At 38.1% G+C, this 25391-nt stretch overlaps 1 protein-coding gene across 4 annotated transcripts; it reads left to right on the top strand.

Annotated features, from left to right (window-relative positions):
* The first annotated feature begins 4008 nt into the window (after window positions 1-4008).
* On the top strand, window positions 4009-24965 carry LOC100702486 (collagen type IV alpha-3-binding protein). 4 transcript variants are annotated; one of them, XM_005459691.4, is made up of 18 exons: window positions 4010-4679; window positions 6214-6348; window positions 13559-13675; window positions 13820-13885; window positions 16561-16668; window positions 16856-16991; window positions 17735-17818; window positions 18250-18407; window positions 18495-18587; window positions 18673-18759; window positions 18858-18950; window positions 19999-20094; window positions 20286-20418; window positions 20938-21008; window positions 21169-21297; window positions 21400-21529; window positions 22621-22757; window positions 22883-24965. In XM_005459691.4, the coding sequence occupies exons 1-17, from the start codon at window positions 4569-4571 to the stop codon at window positions 22746-22748; spliced, it is 1875 nt and encodes a 624-aa protein (XP_005459748.1). In that variant the 5' UTR covers window positions 4010-4568; the 3' UTR covers window positions 22749-22757; window positions 22883-24965. The 4 variants fall into 4 exon arrangements, with proteins under 4 accessions (XP_019216227.1, XP_005459748.1, XP_005459747.1 ...); XM_005459690.4 differs by having other exon boundaries at window positions 16853-16991; XM_019360682.2 differs by lacking the exon at window positions 13820-13885 and having other exon boundaries at window positions 4009-4679.
* Window positions 24966-25391: the final 426 nt, after the last annotated feature.

Genomic DNA, 25391 nt, shown 5'->3' with positions numbered 1-25391 from the left:
AGACCACTAATTATTATGAAAATACAGCATCTGGATCAAGCAATTTACTGCACTAAATAACTTTTGTTATTGCTTTCCTCTAATGCGCGCTGTATTCTTTTTTATTTTATATCTAATTTATAGATTAACCAAAAAAGGCTTATTTATAGTGCAATATAAGCAAAAATGCTGTATTTCCTTAGTACAGGAGGAAAAGGCAGAGCTGATGAGGAGATGTTTAACATATACCCTATCTTAACCAAACTACCACACTGCCTTCTACTGGTCTCACCTAGCAAAGACAGGTGCTTACCTCCAATTGAAATTGGCTTCTTTATTTCAATATAAACTTCTTCAAAAAGTCCATTTACAGTCTTACTCATAAAACTCTCAACAATGAGGTTGTATTTTAATGCTTTAAACCCTTGATATACTAATTTTGTATTTTTAAAAAATCCTTTACAACTCCAGTTAAAGTTACAGTTGAAATCATAAAGAGTTCATTTGCAGGCCCCTTCAACATTATTACTAATAAACAGTTGTGTTTTACTGCTATTAAGCAATGCACAGCTGGATTTGAATGTTGCTATATAAACATCAAATCATAGTAATTATGATTATTTCACTTGTGACAGTATATTTACTGCTTTACTACATAATGGCATTTGTTTTAATTATTTTATCCACCATAATTTAAATATTTTTGATGGGACAGCATTTAACAGCCACCCTCCAACTAACTTTGACCAGACACACAATGCTGTGAGCCAGAGGCAATAAATAAGAGAATAGCAAAAGTAGAGCAACAGCTAAACTTACAAGCACAACCAATTGACCAAAGGAGGCCAAGTTAGTGTGGAGCGTTTTCATATAGAACTTCAGCTCTCCCGTGAGGCCATTCTTGCAGATGTTAGGGCAGAACTCTGACTAGACACACAAACTAGGCACAGACTGTAGCAGAGGGTATGGACACTAACTGCTCCAGACTTCAGACTTGATAAATAACACCATCCAGACTTCACAGAGCTTCTGGTAAAACTCTCACCGACTTCCAGGAAGTAAACAATGAATTTCAGTATCTTTACATAAGTCTTTGATGTCACCCGACATTCATAAGTGATTTTCTAAGTACATTTCTGGTCTTAAAGAGCTTTGTGCTTTAAACAACCTAACATATGTAATTAAAAAAAGTATGCAAAGCCCTAAAACTGCAAAAACTCAAACTTTTCTACATGTTGCAATCTGAAAAACCATGGAAACCCTTTATGGACTTGAACTCACCCCACCTTTCCTTCAAGTGCTTTATACAAGATCTCATGCACCAATTTGTTTGTTTTTTTCCCAACAATTAACTGCTTTTCATCTCACCGATCTGGAGCAGTATCTTCCCCAAGTAAACCTTGGCATGCAGACTGAAGCAGCCAAGGTTTGAACTACCAACTTTCCAACTAGCACATGGCCTGCTCAACCTCCAGTCACAGTCACCAAAGCTACAGTACAGTTTACTACAATACAAATGTCATACCTTAAACATAATGACTCAGAAATGTCAAAGCCTGTTGCAGTTGCTTGTTTAACCATTATTGTGGTTAAACAAGCAACAACAACACTCTGAAAAAAGTGTAGGTTCAGAGTGCACAGCCAGTGAGAGTGAGCTGGGCAATGATACTAACAATGAAGAGAAACTATGTGAAGAGCAAGTATAGGAAGAGTAATTTCATATTAAACAGAAAAAAACTGAAAAAAGTGGATGATAAACAGTCATGTGAAAAAGAAAGCTTTCACTGGGTTCTATGCAGTCCTGTCAAAACTATGTATGCGTCATGGTTCAACAAATTGTAGAACCATCTTTAGCACCAGTAACTTGAAGTAAATCTTTTATGTATGTTTTTATCAGTCTCTCACATTGTTGTCCTAGTTCACTGAGATTGTGCATTTGTTTATGTCCCACCACAGCAATTCAGTTAATCTTTTACACACAACACATCTAAACCATAGATATTTGTTTTTTTTCTTTTCTTTTCTTGTGTGAATAGAGAAAGTGATATAAGTGGGATCATTTCATGATCTGAAATTGTTTTGTGGTTTTTCAGCACAGATAAAAGTCTTTTGATGTGTAAGAGGTTTTGTCAGGGTGATTTCAAGATTGTCTTAGTAACTGTGAAAAACTCTAATGCTTTATTCTTATTTTCTCTGAAGAACCTTTCCAAGATATCAACTATACATAGTCAGAGCTGTTGGACCTGTATGGGATAAATCCACTCACCCATACACAGAGATAAAGAGAGGGAATTTTATCTGTTATCTACACCATAGACCACCAGCAGAGGGCACGCAAGGCAGATCATAGTCTGATCCAAGCCTATAGTCCGGCCTTCTGAAAGAATTATTGTTCAAGAAATGCAACTGATCAACAATAACATCCCTATGGAGAAAGTTTTTTTGTGACAGTTAAATCACTGGTTGTAACAGGAAGAAAACTACGATCAGAGCTACCAAACAACCAACTGCTAAAAATCTCATATATTTTTAAATCAAATACTTTCTTTCACCTCGCTGAGAATAAATATTCCCACCCCCAGAGAAGTGTGTGGCACATGATGGAGCAGCTGTTTCCTTCCTTTTTACCCACTTGGAGCTGCTGACCCGCGAGGAATATTCAACTCTAAAGAGGATGTGATTTGATCACATTACTGCATGATCAGCCCTATCTGACTCATGGTTCTGGTTCTTGACTCCTCACTTCTTAATGACTCACAGATTATCCAAGTCAGAAACAATTAGTATGCCCCCATGATTTAATCATCAGCTGAAATCCTCTCCAGTAAAACAACATGTTACAAGCCCTTCCCCAGACCAGACCACCGAGTTGCCCAGCGACTGCCTGGATTTTCAGAGACTTAATATGAAAAGAAGGGATTGGGTTGTAGAAGTTCAGCCACAGCTGATTTCACATGTAAAGTCCAAGATAAAGCCCTCATACTGCTTTTCTTACACATTTTTTCCAATGAAAATACTCTGTTCTTCCTGTCTCACAAGGTTAAAATACAAATAAAAATTTAATTGTGCGAACAGAACATATGAAAATAAACGCTTTAAAGTGGCTCTGTTTAAAAGATTGTGATAAAATAATTCAATATCAGAAATGGCTTTCTATTGAGTAAAGACTGATAAGCAAATTCACCTTACTGTAATGACTGCAGCAGTGATATAGCTGTTGAAAATATGTCTAAAAGTTGCAGCTTCCTGCCACTCAGATTTTTCCCTCTAATGGAAGAGAAGAGTTGGATTGTGCTACTAACAGGAGTCTCGTGGTTTCATGAAAATGCATCCAACTCAAAAAACCCATGACATGGTTCTTTTCTCCCCTCCTCTTTCCTTTCCTTCCCTTTCCTTTCCTTGCCCTTTCTTTCCTTTCTGTAACTGACAAAACTGCTGTTTGAATTTCACATGACAAGGCATGATAAGCTCGGATAGATATATTGCCTAAGGATTATCATATGACTCAGGGTTGCCATAAGTACAGGTCTGGTACAGGCTTATATCAAACAAGAACAGGCGACAGGGGGAAGGGATTTCTTATGAATGAATGTGTTATGCCATGTGGAATAAGCAACTAGAATTAGAGTGTTATGACATTAAATAGATTATCCAGACTATTTTGTTTTGTATGTTACCTTGTATTTTCTTCATTGGGCTGTATTAACTAATTATCTTGTTATGGAAGACTAATCAATTGAGGAAAAGTATAATGTATTTGCATCTGATTTACAAGATAATAAAGGCTAACTGTACAATATATTAAAAATATTTGTGATTAAAGCCCCACCCTTGTTACACTTATTAAAAACTATTTTCTCCTCAGCACACCTTAGGCTGTTTTCTTTTCTTGAACTCCGGAGTGTATTTTTTAGCCCTTCTAAATCTATTTTCAGTAAGCTACTATAAAAAAGTGGGCGGGGCCTGTTTCCAATTTAGGAGGGGATTTGATGACGTGACTTCAGCCAGCGCCCCTGCGCACCACACAAGTGAGAACACGCGCCCTAGCACGAACCTAGAGGAAGCCCCACACGTCAGTTGAACATGGCGTTGAGCTGGATAGCTGTCACAAACGTACATAGGAAAACAAACGCTGTAAGGGCCACGGCGTTTCTCTGAAAGTCTACTGCGGATTAGCCGTAAATACTGAAGCTATCTTGAACACGTTTATCTGCTTTTCATCCGAGTCCCTTATTTCTGGGACGGTGAACGCTGAAGAAAAGGGCGGTAGAGCGGTGTTGACAGCTAAGGTACCGGACTCAGCTAACCTTGATCTCTGTCAGAAAATGTGTGGAAACCTCTTTTGCTAACTAACGTTTACTAGCTGGGAGCTAGCTGTCGATTTTGTGTTCCCTGAGATATTAGTCAGTCGATAAGAGCGCAACATGGTTCTATAAACTGTTGCTCGTTTTTTCTTTCTTTTTTTGGTTTTGTTTAGTTTATTTGTTTGTTTTTTCCGGTCCAAGAAACTCGGCTACTATATTGTCATTCCAAACCTAACGTCATATGCCAGGTTTGTGTGCGAGGTGTTAGTGAGATAGGTTAAGAAAATGTCAGATAATCAGAGTTGGAACTCCTCCGGTTCTGAGGAAGATATAGAGCCTCGAGAAGAGCCTGGACATCCCATTGGCATCGCCGAGTTCAGCGGATACCTTAGTAAGGTAAGTCACGTTTGAAAGCCTTTTTTTAAATTATTTATTTTCCTCGCTCAGTCTCGCTGTCATGTCCCGTGGGTATAAGTGCCACAGCTGTGTCCGTATACGTATCAGGAAAAAATCTGGGTAATGTGGTGACAAATCGTGGTATGTCTCCTTTAGGAAAAGGTTATCCAGTGAATCCGACCAACAACATTTCCATCAACGTTATAGCTATATCAGACCAGTAATCCCTCTGAAGTAAAAGGAAAGCCCCCAGTGAAACCAGATGAACTGCTTGCGTAATGCACAGGTCTTGTAGCCCTCAAGCTGCTAGATGTGACATTTATTCAAAGCCTGTACTGTAAAGCAATTCAACAAAATGATCCCTTAGTATAACTAGACTAGTATTGTTGTTCAACTGTCCTGGTTTTCTTTAGTAAAGGGACAGTTAAGTCTTCCGGTAGACAAAGTCTAATCTCGGTAACCTATTTTCCCATATGGTTTTCCTCATGTGTGTCACACTTTTTGGGGGAAAATTGAGCAAGGTTTTAATTTGATAAGCTGCTGACAAGCTAATGTGGTATTAATCTCACTGTACACAGGCTGTCTCTGAACAGATTGCACGCTGACCTGCTAACCAAGCATATTGTGCGATTAAGCAGATCTGTAACCAGATGAGCTCACCTGTTAAATCGACCTAAGCTATACACACGTCATAAGTCTTGAGGTTTAATGAGTCTAAACCTTAGATTAAATCCTATGTGTCAGAATGTTGTTTTTTTTTTATGGAAAATTTAAGTTTGTTTTGATTTAGTCAGCCCCCTCCTGTGAAAATGCTTGCTGTTTTAGTTTCTGTGGTATTAGACTGCACTATCTTGTCCAGATGGTACCAAACAGCAGTACAACTGCCAGCATCATTTTGGCTAGATCACTCCTCATGGAGCCAAAACAGCTCAGTCCCATCTTGGGGTATGATCCACAGATCAATCCATCCCACACATGCACAATTGGACTTAGATGCGTGGTATTTGAATGTTATCCTTGAACAGTTTTTACAGTTTGTGCAGGTAGTCTGCAACAGTGTTAATGCACATGGTAGCTGTAAAAGTAACATCCTTATTAATGGACCTGAGGTCTCCAAGGAGAGCATTATGCTTCTTAAGCCTGCAGGCCTTTTTCCTAAGTGCATTCGGTAGCAGTCTCTTCCCCAGGTAAACCGCTCACCTGGCTGTCCTCATGAAGTAAAAGAAAACACAATCCATTAGGGCAAGTCACCTTGTTCAATTGCTCTAGGGTCCAGTTCTGGGTGTTTTGTGGTTGAAAGTGGTCAGCTTGGGCACTTGGCTGAAAAGTAGCCATGAAGTTTTCATCAGTTTGTGCTACAGTAGCTCTTCAGTAAGGCTGAAGTTCAGCCTCACATAGATCAGCCATAATGAGCCTTGGGCAACTAGGAACTGAAGTGTAAAAGATGTAATTTTATTATTAAATTGCACATGTGTTTGAACTTTCTTGTCCCCCAGAATACAAAAGTATTGACACTGCTAATTTTTATTTTCAGTGGACAAACTACATCCACGGCTGGCAGGACCGTTGGGTTGTGCTGAAAAACAACACACTGAGCTACTACAAGTCTCAGGATGAGACAGAGTATGGCTGTCGGGGTTCCCTCTGTCTTAGCAAAGCTGTTATTACTGTGAGTACTGCATTTGTAATTTACTAGAAGGGACTGATTACTGACCAGTTAAAGTTGTGAAACTTGTGCAAATGTGGTCCTTACAAAACATCTTGCAAGAATGGCTGCTCTTGTTTGTGCAAGAGCGCTAGCTAAGAGAAATGAACCATACCAATACAACTCAGACTGTTGGATTTGCATCTTTAAGTAAGCAAAGGTTTTTGTCCCCCCCTTTATGAATGTCTTCTGATCTGTTAACATTTCATTTGCATAAATTGTCCTTATTTTTACACCGTAGTATCAATGACTCAGTCATAAAAGGACAGGCTAATCAAAGGAGGAGCACCTAAGAAAAACTCTAAAGAGAAAAGAAACGCTAACCCTCTTTCTTTCTCCCATATCCTCTCACGTAGGTTTGGGATGTTTGGTGTCTGACATATGAGATTCAGGCAACATATGTTCATCCTAAATTCAAGAAGGAGTTTTGATAACTCCTGATTATGTCCCAGCTTATGCTAAAGGATAAGTGGATTGTCACGTGATTGCACTAGTTTAAGAAGTGTGTGCTATGTAGTAACACTTTACTGGGAACTACATCATGTGACTCTCATTCTTGTGCAACTGTAATTAGGATAGACCAAAAAATGTAACTCCAAGCTGTTAGAAGCAGAGATCACCATGCTCATCAGATCTTTCATATAATCCTGTCAGAGAAATTTATGTTCCCACTCTTTCACCTTTCATCTTTTCTCACTGGGATCCCGAGGTCAGCTCTTTCTGACAGAGGCTCTTTCCAAACAGTAACAGGGGAAATGAATAAGTTACCGTTTCTAGGCAGCGCTTTGCTATTAGATCTGTTTGTTCAGCTTTAACCATTCCCAGCACATGTAAAAATTAACTTTTGCACAGCACTCTATAGAGAATTAGCTTCTCACTCCAGTGAAAACATACCCCATATTTTTGGAAAAATAGCAGGTGATGTCCATTCACAGACAGTTATTGCAGTGTAGTGACAGGCGTGTTACTTACGTAGTTTATGTCATCTGTTGAGTAACATGCTTCATTGCATTGAATCAGTTAGCCATATTTACAATTACACCATACTCACCGTTCAAATGTTTACAGTTTTCTGACTTCTTCCTTTTGCCATTTCTGTTATGGGCTCAAAATCAAAAATTTACATTGGAATAGAAACAAACTGAAGGTTAAAAATGTTCCACATAACAAAACATACATGAATGTTATGTCTGCATACTATGGCTGCAACTAAAGATTATTTTGGTAGTTGACTAATGTACCAATATACGTATTTTTAAAATTACTCAATAGAGCATCAGAACAAAAATGAAATAAATAATATTAAGTAATACAAATTACAGTGCTAGTAGTATTTAAACAAAAATAATGTGCAAATAGAAAAGTAAAAAATGGCTTCTGTCAATAAGCTTAAATAAAGCTTCAAATCAAATAAAAAAGATTTTATTTTCCAGCCCAAAATAACAAGTTTCCAAAGTTTCCAGATGATTCAGTTCATGAATTCATGAATGCCGTGGACGTGCTCTGGAGTGAGGCTTGCTCTTATCTTTGAGATAATGTTCCCAGCTGCTGATAACCATCCTAAAGATGCTCTGTCATGACTTCAGCCATTTGAGAAGTGCATAAGCCTCTTTATAGGACAAACTTATCTATACACCTGTGCTTAATACTAGTAAAACAGAATTAAAATAGATCATTACTAATCACATATTTTGTTATATAGCATAGTTTCCCAGATGGTGTAGTGTTCAAATATGGTCCAACCCACAAGTTAACGACCTAATGTAAGCTGGAAGAGATTTACTATTCAGAATAAATGCTAATATTATTGTGAAGGGGAAAAAACTAGGAGACAGTGTAGCTACTTCTGTTTAATGGTTCAATGTCATCAGTTATGCAAACTGCCTACACATTATATCTTTATTCCAGAGGGAAGTAACGGAAGTCTATGTTGCACTCCTAACAGATTTTATTCAGGGTAATGACAGTTAAGAGATTTTGCTTAATGCATCATTTTGTGTGTGTGTGTGTGTGTGTGTGTGTGTGTGTGTGTGTGTGTGTGTGTGTGTGTGTGTGTGTGTGTGTGTGTGTGTGTGTGTGTGTGTGTGTGTGTGTGTGTGTGTGTGTGTGTGTGTAAAAGGTCAGTTTCCATAGTATTAATATTAAGTTTTGGGTAAACCAAACAAGACTCCTCCAGTTTCACAGTAACTCATCAGCTCATTCATAGTGTTTGCATTGATTCTTTGGTGGTGTATAAAAATATAGTTTGTTGTAAATGCTTTCACTATGACAAATTCTCAAGCAGTGAAGCTGATAAAGGCTTACAGTTAAATCTCTGATATTAAAGTATTGTGTGGAAAGTGTGGAATTGATAAGGAACTTCTTCTATTATCCTTTAATCACCTGCTAACTTTTCTTAGCTCCAGATTTATTTCTGAGTCGGTCTTCTTTTCTGTTTGTTGACTTGGTCCTGAACTGTTTTTTCATGTTGTTCCAAGTTGTGGTTGAAGATAATCTGTCTGTGTAAATGTGGGCTTGTAAGTGTATCTACAAAGGCTGACGACGACCACTGCCATTTTTAGCTCTGTGGTCAGTTAATAAGCACACTGGCCTACTTAGAATCTCTCACTGGAACTGGTGAGCAGTAGATGTTTTTGTCTGTATTATTATTATTATGAGGTAAAAGCAAAAACGGATGGTGACATCCTGGGTCTTTCTGCAATGGTATTTATGTCACAATGAACCACTTGAAAGGATTAGAGAAAGAGAAGAAGTTAAATAGACCAATGCCAGTGAAGCTTTGCAAGGTGCCTTTAGCCAGCAGGTGTGTCTCTTCCTCATAGTGTGTGACTTCCTTCACTCTGTGGGTCATGATGACAGTGAAGAAACACATGCATTATTGTGTACGTAACTAACAAAAATGTTCATGGCATCATTCACTCTTGCTGATTTAGCTTTTCCTTTCCCTTTGACCACTTGGTGAGTCAGTGCTTCCTCTACTAAGACTATAAGTGAATCCTGTTTTGGTCCCAGATAGTCTGCAGAAAAATGTTCCTGGCACTTGGTCTTAGTTCACTGTTGAAGGAATAAGAACATATTATATTGTTATATTTTGTTGTTATATGTCTGAAGCTCATTTGGGTGGAGAATTAATATATTGTTTAGATTATATTTAGCTCTTTCAAAGTTTAGTAGGGTTTTTCAGGGTTTACAGTGGTTTCACTCCCTCCTTTTTTTCTTCTGCTGAATTGTTGTAACTTCTTTTCTTGTGTTCCTATTCATGCAGTTCGGGAGATTGTGACTGCAGACACGTACACCAGCTAAAAAGAGGTTAGATGGGAGAGGACAGAAGGGGAGGCTTTTTGATGCTTTGTAGGAAGTTTATATTTATAAGAGAATAGAGACAGGGTGAGGCTGTTTTGCCTCATCATTTTCGTGACCAAACCATAAATATTTTTAGCTGTAAATAAGTTCATAAAATGTAGTTTTTTTATCTATCGTGCTGGGTGGAAAACTACCAAACAAATAAGATTCATAGACACAGCCACTTGTAAAATAGTCTCTGATACTGATTACACATATGTGTGAGAATTATAAAGTACTGTAGCAATTCACATAAAGGCAGGGAAACAAAAAAAGGGACCTTCAGAGCTTTACTGCAGTCACATCTAAAATATCCATCCATTTGTTTAATGCCTGTTTATTCTGTCCATGGTCACAGGGGACTAATAAGGTAATGGACTCTGGACAACATGTATTCATTAGGCCTTCATATTCACTTTGATAGTTACTTCATCAAACTGCACAAATAGACTGACACAGAATAAACAGTCCATGCACTTTTATTTAATTTTTTTTTTTTTAAACCTGCTTGCCTTTCTCATGCGGCTGTGGCTGTGTTTGTTGTCAGCATGCCATGTCATCTTGTAAAAGAGCATGTCAGGAATTTTTTGTTTGCCTTGGATCCCAGTAACTTCTCAGACTTGGTGCAGGTTCCTATTTGCCATGATTATTTGTTAGTAGGCCAAAATCCAGTAACCAGATATCACCAGAATCCAGATTTATACCAAACACTTCCAAGTTTTGTGCATGACTGCAACCAGTTCTCTCACATGTTTCCATAGTTTTAGTATAGTATAGTTGTAGTAGATAATCAATATTTGTAGTAGTGGGGGAGCTTTTAACAAGTGATTTTTCTCAAAAAGAGTGGTCACTGCTTAAATGGAGGTTAATCTTTCCCTCATTTAGATATATGAAAAATGCAAAGACAACAACTACTTGTGGTTTCTGCAGGTTTGAATCCAGTGTGAGTCTTGTCAAAGTTGTATTTTGAAGTTGGTTAATGTAATCCTTGGAGGATGTTAAAGATCCTTTGTTTCTTTTAACTGATACAGGGTCAAGGATGCCACATGCTTGCTTCCTTCCTTGCTTTTGTTTCCTCTTCACATGTGTGTCTGTGATGGCTGTTGGTTTTATGTAAGTGCTGCTGGTAAGTCCTAAATGAGCGTTTGATTAGGAGGGCATTCAGTATTCACTCAGATGCTGTGGTATTGACATTGAGCATCTGCTCTTGGCCCCAGTGCTGCCCAGATGCCAAGCAATACAGCCAAATCACACTCTTCCAACGAAATCTACTTAAATTCCCTGTAGTGGGCCATTTCTTACTCTGCCAATGCACTCAAGCATTCTGCAGTAATGGGTTAAGCTCAAGCCATCTATAAGCATATTAGATCTCACAAGAGCAAAGTATGGCCAGTAGACTGTCTTAGACTGGGGTACTATGTGATAAAATCAAATAAAAATGAAATCCACCGACCAAAAATTATGTTAATGGTGATTTCAACAAATCAATCCATCTTTGGTTATTTTTAACGGAGAGGTTATTATATGAAAGAGTTGCGCATTAAATCTTATTTTACTGTGAACAGGGACAATAAAGGAATTTTATCCAGTTCATCTGTCCCTTGGACTGTATGTTTCAATATCACATAACATGCCAGACTGCTGGTCTTAGATGGTCCTGGAACATTAATATTCCAGGAACGTATTGATCCAGAGTTGTATTAGGGTTGGGTCTATCAAGACAAAAGAACTTGGATTTTTTTTCGCTGGGAATTTTTGACTGCTCTTTGGAAACAAATGGAACAGTCTGCCTTGAGTTCACATATATAACATAAGTGTGTGCGTGCAGTGAGTTTCATTCATGACTTATGCAGTGGTACATATTTGACAATCAGCCCGATATAAGCTACTTTAGAAGTTGATGCACCATGTAATTGTTTTATTTAAGCAATCTCTTCATTGTGACGACATGTTTCAGCTCATATGTCCCAGTGTGTTGCCCTTTGCTTACTTTACTTTAGTATGAACTCTTTCAAAAAAAATAAATAAATTGCTCATCCTTGTATTAGACAGTGAGCTCATAATTGCTCGTAAACATCCTATGTAGCTTTAATTTCACAGAATTAAAGAAACACTTTATAGTAGTGTTAATGTTTTATAGATTAAATGGAGTTCATAGATTGGAATAATCAATTAAGTAGAATTACAATGTTTGCCCTCACAAGATGATATTGATTCAGTAACCCAGGAAATCGATAATTGTATTAATTAAACACTAAAGCTGTTAACTTCAGTCACTTTTTGTCCCTGGAAAAAAAGGCATGGAAATGAAGTCTTTGCAGTGTTGGACTCCCTTATAGCCCTCTGTTATAAAGGACTACATTTGTTATGTTTATTACAAACACAATAAATACACGTTACAGATGTGTTTATTTATTGTGGCGAGCATACAAAAGTAGAGATTTTTTTTTTCTTTCTTTCTATTAAACTGCATTTCTGTTCATTAAGTATTTTCATTTCTCTGTGCCCTCTAACCTCTATCTGTGACTCTTTGAACAAGCCAGGCTTTTACTCATACTATCCTTTGCGATTAGACCTTGAAAGCAGTTTAGCCTTGGGACTTAACTGCAGAAGTGTCCTTTCATAAGGTCTGATGCTACATACTTAAATGCCATCATTAGAATAGAATAGAATAGAATAGAATGCCTTTATTGTCACTATAGAGTTGTACAATGAGATACAGAGCATCTCCTACTCAGTGTAAACATGCTGGGGGGGGGCTACAGTTCTGCAGTGCTATGTACATATGGACAGTATAACATAGGGGAAAAAAAATAAAATATAGATAGATAGATATAGATAAAAAAAATAAATAAATAAAATGTACAATATACAAGCCGTATTTTTAAGAAAGAAGAAAAAAAAAAGTAATATGTAATAAATAGTGTTATGTATATACAGTATTGCACATAGAATTGGTATTGCACAGTGGTGGTCCATAGAGGAAGTGGGAAGTGGGGGGCTGTGTTATCGGTGCATGTGTGAGTTCAGGGTGCTTATCGCTTTGGGGAAGAAACTGTTTTTGAGTCTGTGGGTTTTTGTGCTGATGCACCTGTAGCGCTTCCCTGAGGGAAGCAGGCTGAACATGTTGAAGCCAGGGTGGGAGCTGTCCTTGATAATGTTTGCTGCTCTGCTGAGGCAGCGGGAGGAATAAATGTCCATCAGGGAGGGGAGAGGGCAGCCGATGATCTTTTGTGCTGTCTTGACCACACATTACCTCTCCCATTACTGTCACACAAAGTCTGGTTGCATGCAACACCAGCACAATGGATTTGCAGTTCTGACAGTATACTGGAGAGCTATTAGGAGTATGCTCCATTGTGCAAAAATGCTTTACAAGGCTGCCACTGCTCTGCCTGTAATATACCATTTTAAAATTGAGACTATGCCTCTCATGCGCTCTTCTTTGTCTTCCATCACTTTGCGATATATAAATTGGTCTAAACTAAAGACAGGCTATTATTAAAGGAAAAGCGGGAACAGATTGCTGCCCACCATGTAACAGACAAGGGACAGCTCAGCAGTTTGCTTTTGGACTGTCTTTTTGATAGCTACTTTCATGGGTGACCACCCCTCACATATGCCTCGCTTTGCTCTCCTAAACAGGAAAGTCAGCTGGTTTTCCTGTTGGATTGAAAAGATCATGAAAGCAAATTCTGAATTGTATGGCTATATCACTACAGATATCAAGTCAGCTTGGTTCCCATAACTGGCCTCATTTACCAGAATCTCACACACTGATTAACCTAGTTTTTGTCCTATATTCTTTTTCTGTGTGTATATTTTTTTTCAGGCTCATGAATTTGACGAGTGCCGGCTGGATATAAGTGTAAACGACAGTGTTTGGTACCTCAGAGCTCAGGACCCCGAGCACAGACACCAGTGGATTGAATCGATTGAACTGCACAGGGTAAGTCTGTAATACAGCAGACCATGAACTGGTGGTATCAAAAGAGATCAAATTCTTGTCATATTTAGAGATGTCATCTCATTCAGAGATTTGTAAGTGTGTGTTTATTGTATGCTTGTGTGTGTGCTTGTATGTATTTCTTAGAGTATCAGAGAAGGGAGGAGAGAGAAGGGAGGAGTCCAGGGAAGAATAATCATCCCTCCACCACTGGTGCGTTTGTTGGCAAGACCATAGGAGAGTGTATTTGCACAAATTCATATTTTTTTTAATCCATACTCTGTGTGGGCACTTTAATCCTAGATGGTTCTCTACTGGTGCATGACTTGTGTAAGGGCTTTTTAACAAAGTAGGTATACATAGCTCAGTTATTCTAGTACTGGAGTTAGCTGAGGCTTAGCATGAGCCTTTTTCAAACACAGACACTGAACACATAGGTAACTTACTGAGGAAGCGGTTTGAGGAGCACAACTAAGATTTGTTTAAATCATTTTTGTTGAGGCTGCCCAGATATCTCAGATAACCCTTGACTATGCAATCTGTATTTTTTTGCTTTGGCATCAGTGGCAGAGTGAATTTATACACTTTTAGAATAGAAGTTTGTCATTTACATGTTTTAGTGCATGGAGAGCAACAGTGGTAGCCAGCTTATTTATTCCATGGATAAAAGACAGTAGTGGCTTTGAGGACACTCTTGTGTTTATAGTTGTACGTCCTTACTACTCAATGTATCACATGTGTAAATATGTTTTGCATTTTTGCTAAAGATAATTCTTTGTGGCATGTGTGGTTTAGCATTTATGCCTGTGTTTGAAAAAGGAAAAAAATCACACAAACTAATTTTAAATACAGATTTTGTATGCGACTATTTAAAGGGGCACTGCTATGCTCATTTCCAATGCAATATTCCTTTACCACACCTTCTGCCTCTCTGCTTAAACACATGCTGCTCACAGAAGGTACTTGATTTTAGGAAATCCCCCCTCTTTCCCCTCCTCCTCTCGTCTTCGATCATCTAAGCACCAGTGGCTCAGACAAGAATAACAAGGAATGAATCTTGAGCATATACAAGCATACCCGGCCTTCCCACCCACAATGAGTCATTGCATAAAACCCTTCTTCTTAGAAGGCCCCGCTTCCCTGTCTAAACTACATTACTCACAGCACTTAGCAACCAGCGTCTCCAGGGAGACACAACACACTACAAGCTCAGGGATCAGTCATCTTACACTTTGAAAAAGTGACACATCCTAAAATGAAGCAACTCTTGTTCCTAGGATACTGTCACTGTTTAGATAAACTATGTTTGTTTTAAGTTCTGTATGTCCAGCCATATGGCCTAACGTACTGTAATCTAATCTCATGTCTGCCTTATACAATGATTTTTATTATACTTATTCATTATTAGAAAATTATAAAGTCTGTTTCTGCTCAGGCAGAAGGCTTTCTGTGAGGACCAGATGTTGCATCTTCTTTTGTCCAAAGAGCATGTTTATATGTATTCAGTAGGGCTGTAATCACCAGGCACACTAAAGATTTGTACACCTATTATTTACCCTGCAGCATGCAACCTAATGACCTGTGCATCTGTGTGGGTCTTGTTGACAAGACATCCAACATCTGATACTTTATACTGTGTTAGTTTGTATTTTCAGATTTTTATCCTGCCATGGATACAAATCCTCTACTTGCTTGGATAGTTACTTTTTTGTCATCAAACAGATTAAAATGTCTTTATATAAACATTTAGCAAGGGCTATTTGTACTGGTTAAGTCAGTGGGGTAGCAGAATGTTGGCTAAAGGGCAAGGAGCAGTGACAGAAATCCATCTGAACACAGGCAGAGCTACTTCTGGTCACTGACCGACAGTAACCCCAAGCTCTTGTGCCTGTCATGTGCGTTTACGTTTCATGCCCCCTGCTGGCTTAACTTGAAACAATCTTTTAAAGGGACAGGTACTGCATCTCTTGTTTCTCGTCAGTACAGCTGAACCTTTTCTCTGTGCTGTCATTACTGTCTATTTTGAGGACCAGGCTATTATGTAAGAAGAAAATTGAACCAGCCAGGCTTACAGGAAGCCAGCTGATATTTCAGTTGTGCTGTCATGGTCACTTAAACCTTGTCACGTGCCGCTGTTGTCACTGTGTCTGAAAATTTTTCACAACAACATTAAGTGCTTGAATGTAATGTACAAAGTATTTCACAGTGTTTACTTACTGTATGTTGTTTTTCAAAGGATGACAACAATTTTTATTAAACCTTCTCAAGTTTAGAATAGTAGGACTAATGGTGACTACATCTGAATGCTTTATGAGTAAAAAACAAAAAAGATACATATTTGTTTTAATAAAGAACTTGGTTAGTGTCTCTGATTTTGCTTGAAGGGGACCTATTATGCTCTTTCTTATTTTCTATAATTTGTATAGTGGATGCTCATATTAAACATGGCTTTAGTGTCAAACAGGTCAGTGTATTTACACATAATTCCCAAGCTTTATGCTCATCCAGGTAAGTATATCCTAAAAAGTTGATTCTGTTCATCTGGATGTAGTGTTTTCAGTGGGAGAAACGTTTTGTTGAAGAAGTCACTTGGATGAGTCACGAAACGTTTCTCCCACTAAAAACACTACATTAGTACAATATAGTTTTTATATTTATTTATTTTTACAATTAATTTTTTTGTCTTACTTTTATAATTAACTGTTTTCTGTATGTGTCTGATATATTTGTTTGTTTGTTTTGGGTTTTGGGTTTTTTTGTTTTGTTTTTTGTCTTCCTGGAATATAGTTGCTTTGCTTTACAGCTCTCCTATTAAATAATTACAATCCATTTTCAAAGGTGTTGTAACAAAGTAAATTGTTCACAGTTTGCTGTATTTATTTTTGCAGGCTGATTCTGGTTATGGCTCTGAGTCCAGTCTGCGGAGACATGGCTCCATGCTGTCTCTCACCTCAGCCACCAGTGGCTACTCTGCCACCTCCACGTCTTCCTTCAAGGTGAGTTTTCCTGGTACTGTTTACTCGAGCTGAGGAAGTCAGTGGGTACAGTCTTGGATGTGTACACATGAGGGCTCTATTTGTGATGTTTGGATAGTTGTAGATGCACAGGCTGATAATTTTTGTCTGGTTGCATGTTAATAATGTAAACTAAGGTTTATAGCTAAATCTGTTGTTTCGTCAGAAGGGTCACAGCCTGAGAGAGAAGCTGGCCGAGATGGAGACGTTCAGAGATATCTTGTGCAGGCAGGTGGACACACTCCAGAAATACTTTGATAGCTGTGCAGATGCTGTGTCCAAGGATGAACTGCAGAGAGATAAAAGTAAGAACCACAGGCACATACCCACCTATAAAACTGTTGTTTTGGTGATCCAGTTTGGATATATATTTTGTCTTTTTAATGTTTGAAAGAGAAAAAAAATCCACTTTATTTAGAGCATTTTAAACTTTTTAAATCAACTTTCTTTTTATGTAGCTGGATTTAAACAGTTGATCATTTCGGGCAAAAAAAGCCCCAAACATTTTAGTTTTCAACTTCTCAAAAATGAGGATTTCATTTTTCCCTTCTGCTTGAATGTATTCCCTTCATTTTACCTAAACTTTAGCATTTATATTTCACCAATACTGATGATAAATATTTGTTTAGGCGAAACTTGGGCTGGGTCTGGTAAGGAATGTGTTTATGTGCTGTGACTCACCCACCCCTCATACTGTCTTGGCTGGCTGAACATTTGTTCACGGCAGCCTGCACTGGGCACTGTGGTTGACCGCAGTGAATAAAGCTCTGCTTTTGTTCTCCTCACCTCCCTCTCTGCGCCTCTTTGCCTCTCTCACCCTCTTTCCATTCTGAAGATGAAACCGGACCATTGTCATGTTCTGCAGCACAGCAGCGATCTGTCAGTCTGATGTGATCTGTGCTGCAGCTTAAGTTGCAAATGGGCCACTAGGTGCTTTCCTGTTCTGTAGCCCTCACTTTCAGAAGGGTCCTGAAAGAAAAGACTTGCAACACAAATCTGTTTGGTTTTCTTGTGTTTCCTCTGAATCTTTCTTATGTTTTTTTCCCAGTTGTGGAAGATGATGAGGATGACTTTCCCAACACCCGCACAGACGGAGAGTTTCTGCACAACAATAATGGCAGCAAAGAAAAATGTGAGTATTGCGGGCATTCTCTTTCAGAGAGCCTGGGAACTTGTTTTTAAATGTATTTCTGTCTAGATGATATCACATGTCATTTAGAGTTATCAAAGTTATTTGTTAAAATATTAAAAAATAACTTGTACCAAAAGCTGTTAACTTGCATATAAGAAAGCTCTGAGAAAAGGTAATAGCAGCCAGAGACCAGTAGCCAGCATGCTTTTGGATCTGTATGATGTCACTGAGAAAGGAACTCTTTGGTATGGTCATCTCTGCTTTAATTGAGCCCATGTATTGTGAAACCTCTAGTAAGAAGAGGCTTTAGGAAGTCTAAAGGCCCTTAAAAGGTTACTCTTAACCTTTTAAGGGGCAAAGCGTCAAACCCTTAAACATTATGTTTATTTCTCATAGCATTTACTGTACTTCTCTGCTCCTCTGATTTGCAGTGTTCCAGTCCTTGAATCCCAAAGGAATCAATGGCATAGATTTTAAGGGGGAGGCCATTACATTCAAGGCTACAACAGCTGGAATCTTAGCCACTCTGTCCCACTGCATCGACTTGATGGTGAAGAGAGAGGACAGCTGGCAAAAGAGACTGGATAAGGTCTGTGATCTCTGGCTCAACAGTGTCCAGATGAGTTTCATCTACACTTCTTGTTTCTTCAAATTTAGGCTTATTTTGTGTGTGTAGGAGATGGAAAAGAGAAGAAGAATAGAGGAAAGCTACAAATCAGCCCTCAATGAGTTGAAGAAAAAGTCTCACTTTGGAGGTCCAGATTATGAGGTAATGTGTAAATTTCATTCACAGTACAATATTAATAATGGCTCATATGAGCGCCTTTCAGTTAATGTTCTCATTCTACTCGCAGGAAGGTCCAAACAGCCTCATCAATGAGGATGAATTTTTTGATGCAGTGGAAGCTGCTCTTGACAGACAGGACAAAATAGAAGAACAGGTAATCTAAATATCAGAGTACAGTGTACCATCAACTATTTAGACACTTAAACACTGTCAAGTCTGTGATTAAAAACACCTGTTTCTGTTTGTGTTTAGTCTCAAACTGAGAAGACAAGAATACAGAGATCTGACGCCGTTCCTCTTGGAGATGCCTATTCAAGCTCCGGCACACACAGATTTTCCGAAAAGGTTGTTAAACCCTTCATTCAGATGTCATTACTTGTCATCATCTGTGGACTCATTGTTTGCCATGTTAGATCGTCGAATCCTCAGTAAATGCAGATGCCTATTCAAGAAATCGGCATCTGCATTTACTGAGGATTTACTAGCAGCATGAAACGCAAGCTCTGATTTTTATTTGTGTCCAACATAAGACTTGGTAGTATGCAGAGAAAGCGCAAATGGCCTCTCAATCTTTTGTGAAAGAGATTCTGTGAATTAAAAAAAACTTTAATGTTCCAGATTCTATCAGCTTCAGCATTTAGAGGTTTGATTAGTTTTTGTTCACATTTCTCATTTGACTTTTCAATTTAGTTTCCTTCATTTTGGTAAGGTGTGCCCAATTTGTAGATGTAGGCAGTCCAGCATTACTACTAGAGAAATGACACAAATGCAAAACAAGCCTGTGCTCTTTAGTGCAAGAGGCCAATCAGCTAATTATCCTCTGAAGAAGAGATGCAAACTGGTAAATGGGCTGTGTGGGTTTTCCTGTTACAAACATCGATCATCAGTAAGGCAGTTTTGTGGTTTCAGGACACTTTTCTTCATTTCCACCAACAGGGTGCTGTTCTGGAACCTTTTTGAAAACCAGACCACGTTTAGTGAATGTTATATAGCCTTTCCATAGGTTGGGTCAATTCCTATTGGAAGAAAATCATGGTGGGCAGAATCTGAGAATGACCTTTGCTAATAATTGGTGAACTTGTGGTAGCCCCTCACATATTGTTAAAAAAGCTAGTCCTTCCTCCTGAACAACACCCAAGTCAGTCGATGTTTTTGCAGACTGAATGAAGGCACTGTACAGCTGTAATCAATTTATATTCACATTAATGATAATGAATTATTTCCAATGTTGATAAATGTTCTAAAATTAGGAAGTTAATATTTTGTCTTTTAAGGCATGATTTTAAGTTTTTGTTCACATTTGGTTTTTATTAGACATATATTTACTCTACTCTCAATCTTTTCAAACTGATCAATATCATCTTCTCTTTTTGCTCCTGGCTTTGTGTTGTAGGTGGAGGAGATGGTGCAGAGTCACATGACCTACTCCCTGCAGGATGTTGGTGGAGACGCCAACTGGCAGCTGGTCATTGAAGAAGGTGAAATGAAGGTATGAGGAAGATTTGAATGTAAAATGGTGCTCGCATGCGTGTTAACTTATTTTGAAAAGGTTATTGTAAACTGAATTTACAAAGCAACATTTATCTAGACCAGTTTATTGGACGACATGTGTTTAAGCCTTATTATATAAGAAAAAGTGATTATGTCTGAATTTCACATAAATGTGGCTTATGTATACAGGTATACAGGAGAGAGGTAGAAGAAAATGGGATTGTACTGGATCCGCTGAAGGCCACTCATTCAGTAAAGGGGGTGACTGGTCATGAGGTGTGCCACTACTTTTGGGACACCGCCTACCGCAGTGACTGGGAGAGTAAGTTTGTGAACTTAAAATCAATTTAAGTCTAGTTTCAGACAATTTGCTGTTGTGGTGGTGTGTTGGATACACAACTCTAAATGTTCACTTTCATATTATTATTATTTTTTTTATATACTCTTTGATCTGTGATTACAAAGAGAGTGGGTATGAGATATGTGTGCTTAAGTGGTCTGTGTTTTCTTATTTGGTGGGTGTATCAGAAGCATTACAATATCAGCAGTGACAAACACCACCATATTAAAAGGAAAAGAGGATCCGTGTTTACAAGGAGCAGCAAATCAAAAGAAAGCTGGTTGAAAGGGAAGGGGGAGAGAAAATGATTTGTTTGAGATCGAGGCTGAACTTGAGGGCTGCGCCAGAGCTCAGTATGAGATAAATAATCTTTATTTTAAACTGAATCGTGCAACACTATTCCAGAGACCGTGAAGCTGGAAAAGAGTATAATAAGCCCTCTTATAAATGTTATATTTTATGGGTTTGATGTAATACTGCCATTTATTTTGTTTCCTTTAGCTACCATTGAAAACTTTAATGTTGTGGAGACGCTGTCGGACAACGCAGTTATTGTATATCAGACACACAAGGTGAGAGCTACAGGCTGAGTATCTCTGTTTAGATTTTTAGACACAAACACTGTATGCAGTGCAGTATGCTGTTTGAGGGATACTTAAATACCTCACCACTGATTAGAGCATGACTCATTCTTATCACATCTGAAACAACAAGAAATAATTTGTGTTGCAGCGGGTGTGGCCTGCCTCTCAGAGGGATGTGTTATACCTTTCTGCCATGAGGAAAATTATGGCCAGCAATGAGAATGATCCAGACACCTGGCTGGTCTGTAATTTCTCTGTGGATCATGATAATGCACTGGTGAGCAGTCAAGTCTCCTGAAATCTGACACAAAGAGCTTCTTCTTTTTACATGTGTAATACTGATGCATTTGTTCATTCTCTATCCTGTCGCTTTCCACAGCCAACCAGCAGGTGTGTCCGTGCCAAAATCAACATTGCCATGATCTGTCAGACGCTCGTCAGTCCGCCAGACGGAGATAAAGAGATCAGCAGGGACAACATCCTTTGTAAAATCACCTATGTCGCCAATGGTGTGTGTCACTGTTTTAGCCAAAGCTGATGTTAGCAGTCATGGTGCTGTTTAGTTTGTTTGGTGTGTTGTTGTTGTTGTCTTTTTGTTTTGTATTTTTTAACACAATTCAACTATTGGGGAGGCGCTGGTGTGTGGTTGTGCATCACTGCTGCGAGAGATTGTTCAGTCCTTTTCAGTGGTGTTATCTCCAGAAACTTTAACTTTTATTAGATACAGTTTAATGATTTGATCCCCTGCTAAAGTTTGCTCACTTATAAAGACATGAACAGTCTCTCATTTTTATGAACCTGGTGTCCATGAATGTTTGCATTTTCATCCAAACATTTAAAATCACCATTAAATTCAGAATTTGAGTTTAACCAATATAAGTGATTGGTATCATCATTTAAAACAGCCAATAAATGAAAATTTAAAAAGTAAAGAGATGAGAGAATAACCCTTCAAGGTGTCTTCCCTTTTTGCCAATACATGTTTAGAATGCTACAAACACAACAATCATCTGATCTGAGTAGAGAAGGGCGTAATGTAAACAAGTTATCCATGACTTGTACAGTAAAATATTAAGTGCAATAAGTAGTAAATAGTAAAAGTGAGGGAAATCTGTTTGTTTGGTGTGTTTGAAAGAAAAAATATTTAGTATTTGCATAAAAAATCCCGTATAGGTTGGGCTCTATTTAAAATTGTTAGTTTGTTCATTTACTTTACAGCCTCTGGAAATGGTTGAGCACTTGGCAATAGCAGGAAGGAAGAACTGCCTTTTTTTTTTTTAACAGGAACAGAGTTGTGGCTAAGGAAGGAGGAACAATCTGTCTTTTTTATTTTTGAACATCTCCTTGAGTGCCAGATTGTTATGCCAACATCTGACTGCTGGGGCTCATATTTTTCCCTCTTTAGCATTAGGCAGACTTTCTGTCAACGGGCCCAAACAAAGAGCAATGCAAAAGTAATGACTTTAAACTGAAAGCTACCTACATATGTTCACTAATTATGGTAGGCTTAATGTATGAAAATGGGGTTAGCCATGATTCAGTGTTCTTTCTTTACTATATGCTTGAAGCTGGAAATAATCTTTATGTTGTCTGTGTGCAGTGAATCCAGGAGGCTGGGCTCCTGCCTCTGTGCTCAGGGCCGTGGCTAAGAGGGAGTACCCAAAGTTCCTCAAACGCTTCACCTCCTACGTCCAGGAAAAAACTGCTGGAAAACCCATCTTATTCTGAAGCACACAGGCAAGACATCACACAAAAGTGTTCCAATGTTTTGTGTGTGTTTTTGTTTGTTTGTTTTTTTAACCAGTGAATACTTGTTGACTACAAATGCAACAAATTAACACAAAGCATCTTCATTTTTTCAGTGTTGAAACGCAAGGGCAGAACTTCACCTGAAGCTTTAAGCACACACTGTAAGCAAATTGTCAGCTGCTCTGTTGTCCTTAACAGGAAACTTTATTAAAGTTCCCCCCAGGAAGGGGTTAAAGGGCTCCCACCCTTCCTGATTTCTGATTTCAAATAAAAAATATGTTGACCTCAAATGATATAATCTCTTAAATGGGACTTCATTTAGAAAATGATGACCTGGACTTAGACTATTGTAACCCAGAAAGGATTTCCAAATGTCTCTCTTGAGAGATACCCAGCCAGCTGTGGGCCAGTTGGTTCTTGTCCCTGCAGCAGCACTTAATGCTATCTTTAACGCTTATTTAAGAGACTGAACTATCAGGTTGTCTCTATTTAGAGAGAGCAAATAATATAAATCTATGTTCTGTAAGGTTGTAAAAATAAACAGAAACGTTAGACGATTGAAATTAAGTATATTTAGCTCTGGTTTGATGTTTATTTTTTCATATACCTAAATCGTACATTTCCAGCTTTCCTTTAAGCTGCTCACATTTCCAACATAAATGATTTGAGCCAAGTGTAATCTTTTCTAAAGGTTACAGAGGTCCAGAGGGCTGTCATTCACACATGACCCCTATGACATTAAAACTTGATCTGACTTGTTCTCTCTGATGAAGACGACTCTAATGGTTCTGAAGGAGGGACAGGGCATCATGTACGTTACCTGTATGGCTTTATAGTTACATCACTGTTAATATGTTGGAGTGTCTTTGAACATATTTCAAGTGTTTCATGAATTGTAAAAAGTGACATTAGCATTTTTGCTGAAGATCTGTAAAGCTTTTTTTTTTTTTTGCAACTTGAGCCCAAATGCCTTAGTGTTCCAGCAAACTGTAGATCCAGACTTGGATAAAGAGGGTGCTCTTAGCACACCCTTTGAAATCACTAGTGAAGTGCCTCATGGCTATGCTCCCCTTATTAATGTTTAATTGAAGCTTGAATGAACCATGTGATATGTTACAGAAGGCTGGCAGGATGTTTTTACAAGTATTCTGAACATTTCTGAATCATTTTTGGATTAATTTTACTAGAAGCCATCAACTTTTCTGTCAGTATTTCTGGGATTTGTTACAAAAATTAATCAGTTAAAATGTCTTTGTATCATGTATTTTCTATCTGAAAATGTCGATTGTACATGTACAGGACTGTTAAGTCTATAGAGTTAAGTAAGACTCTGCTTAGCTTAAGTAGAGTTTTTCTTATTAGTGACGCACCAAAATATTGGTATCTCCTGATATTGGCCTTGTTGGCTGACATTTGACTGACGTCAGTTGCCGATAGTTTCCCGTTATAGAACACGGTGTGATGAAGAGATCCATGACTTTAAAATGGGTCGTTCTTTTTATAATTGTTTGTTTCCCTGGACAAAAGGGGAATAAATAACCAAAAAAGACAAACTACTGGCACCAACCTTTGCTGTTGGCCATATTGTTTTTGGTTCACAAGAAGTGCATCCCTATTTTTTTTTTTTTTTTTTTCTAGGAACAGTTTTCATGCAATACATTGTTAAACGTTTAAGTAAATGTAAAAATGTAAATGTGAAAAGCAAAGGTTTTTTTGTCAAGCACACGGGATGGATGTATTGCTGCCAGGGTACTTTTTTGCATTTTCACCTGTTGAGAGCACAGTGGGGTTTTTTGTTTTTGTTTGTTTTGTTTTGGGTTTTTTTTTTTTTTTTTGTCTTTGTTTTTCTGGGGTGGTGTCATTGGCAGATTTGTAGCTGTTTCAGGCTTCACACAAAAGCATTTAATTTTTTTCAAGCTCTTTGCTGAAAAATGTGTTGGAGAGATAAAATGATACTCAGCCACGCAGCTAAGAGGAACAACACCATGCTGAAGCTCACTCACCTAAAGCAGGCATTTCTAATGCAGGTTTCGGTCCTGGTATACTGTCAAAGCCGAATGTAATTCGATTTTTTTTTTTTTTTTTTTTGTAAATCTGTTCATACTTATGCTTTGGGATCAACTTATAAATGTACTGTGCTAACATGGCAAGATCGCCGCCCTGTTTTTAAAGTGTAATAAATAAGTTTATCCTCCAGTTTGTAATGTCTGGGGTCATTTGTTGCCATGTTTTATATTTTGTATGTGTATAACAGAATTCTGTTGGCTCCATAATGTAGTGGGTTACACATTTGCCTAAGTGAAAGAGCCCTGATTTGATTCCAGGAGAAGACACTAAATCCCTTTGGGGCTGTATGATGAAGGGTATCCAGTGCATTATATAATAATAAAAAATAAAAAAAAACCTGCCAAGGCACCCATTTGAACATAAAATTACTTTTCATTTCAAATGAATAAACTATGTGCATAGAATCACCAGTTATTAAAATCACTTAGCTTTACCCCCATATTAGGTTTTTAAAAAGCTTTTTCTTTTCTCCTCCTGGAAGTCTAATGCAGTCTTTACTGTGTTAGAATAGATTTCATGTCAGGCTTCTTTAAGTGCCTCGTCTCTCTCTTAAGC

Source organism: Oreochromis niloticus, linkage group LG7, assembly GCF_001858045.2.
Source record: "Oreochromis niloticus isolate F11D_XX linkage group LG7, O_niloticus_UMD_NMBU, whole genome shotgun sequence".
NCBI classification, from domain to species: Eukaryota; Metazoa; Chordata; class Actinopteri; order Cichliformes; family Cichlidae; genus Oreochromis; species Oreochromis niloticus.
This window is presented reverse-complemented; position numbering and strand designations above follow the sequence as displayed.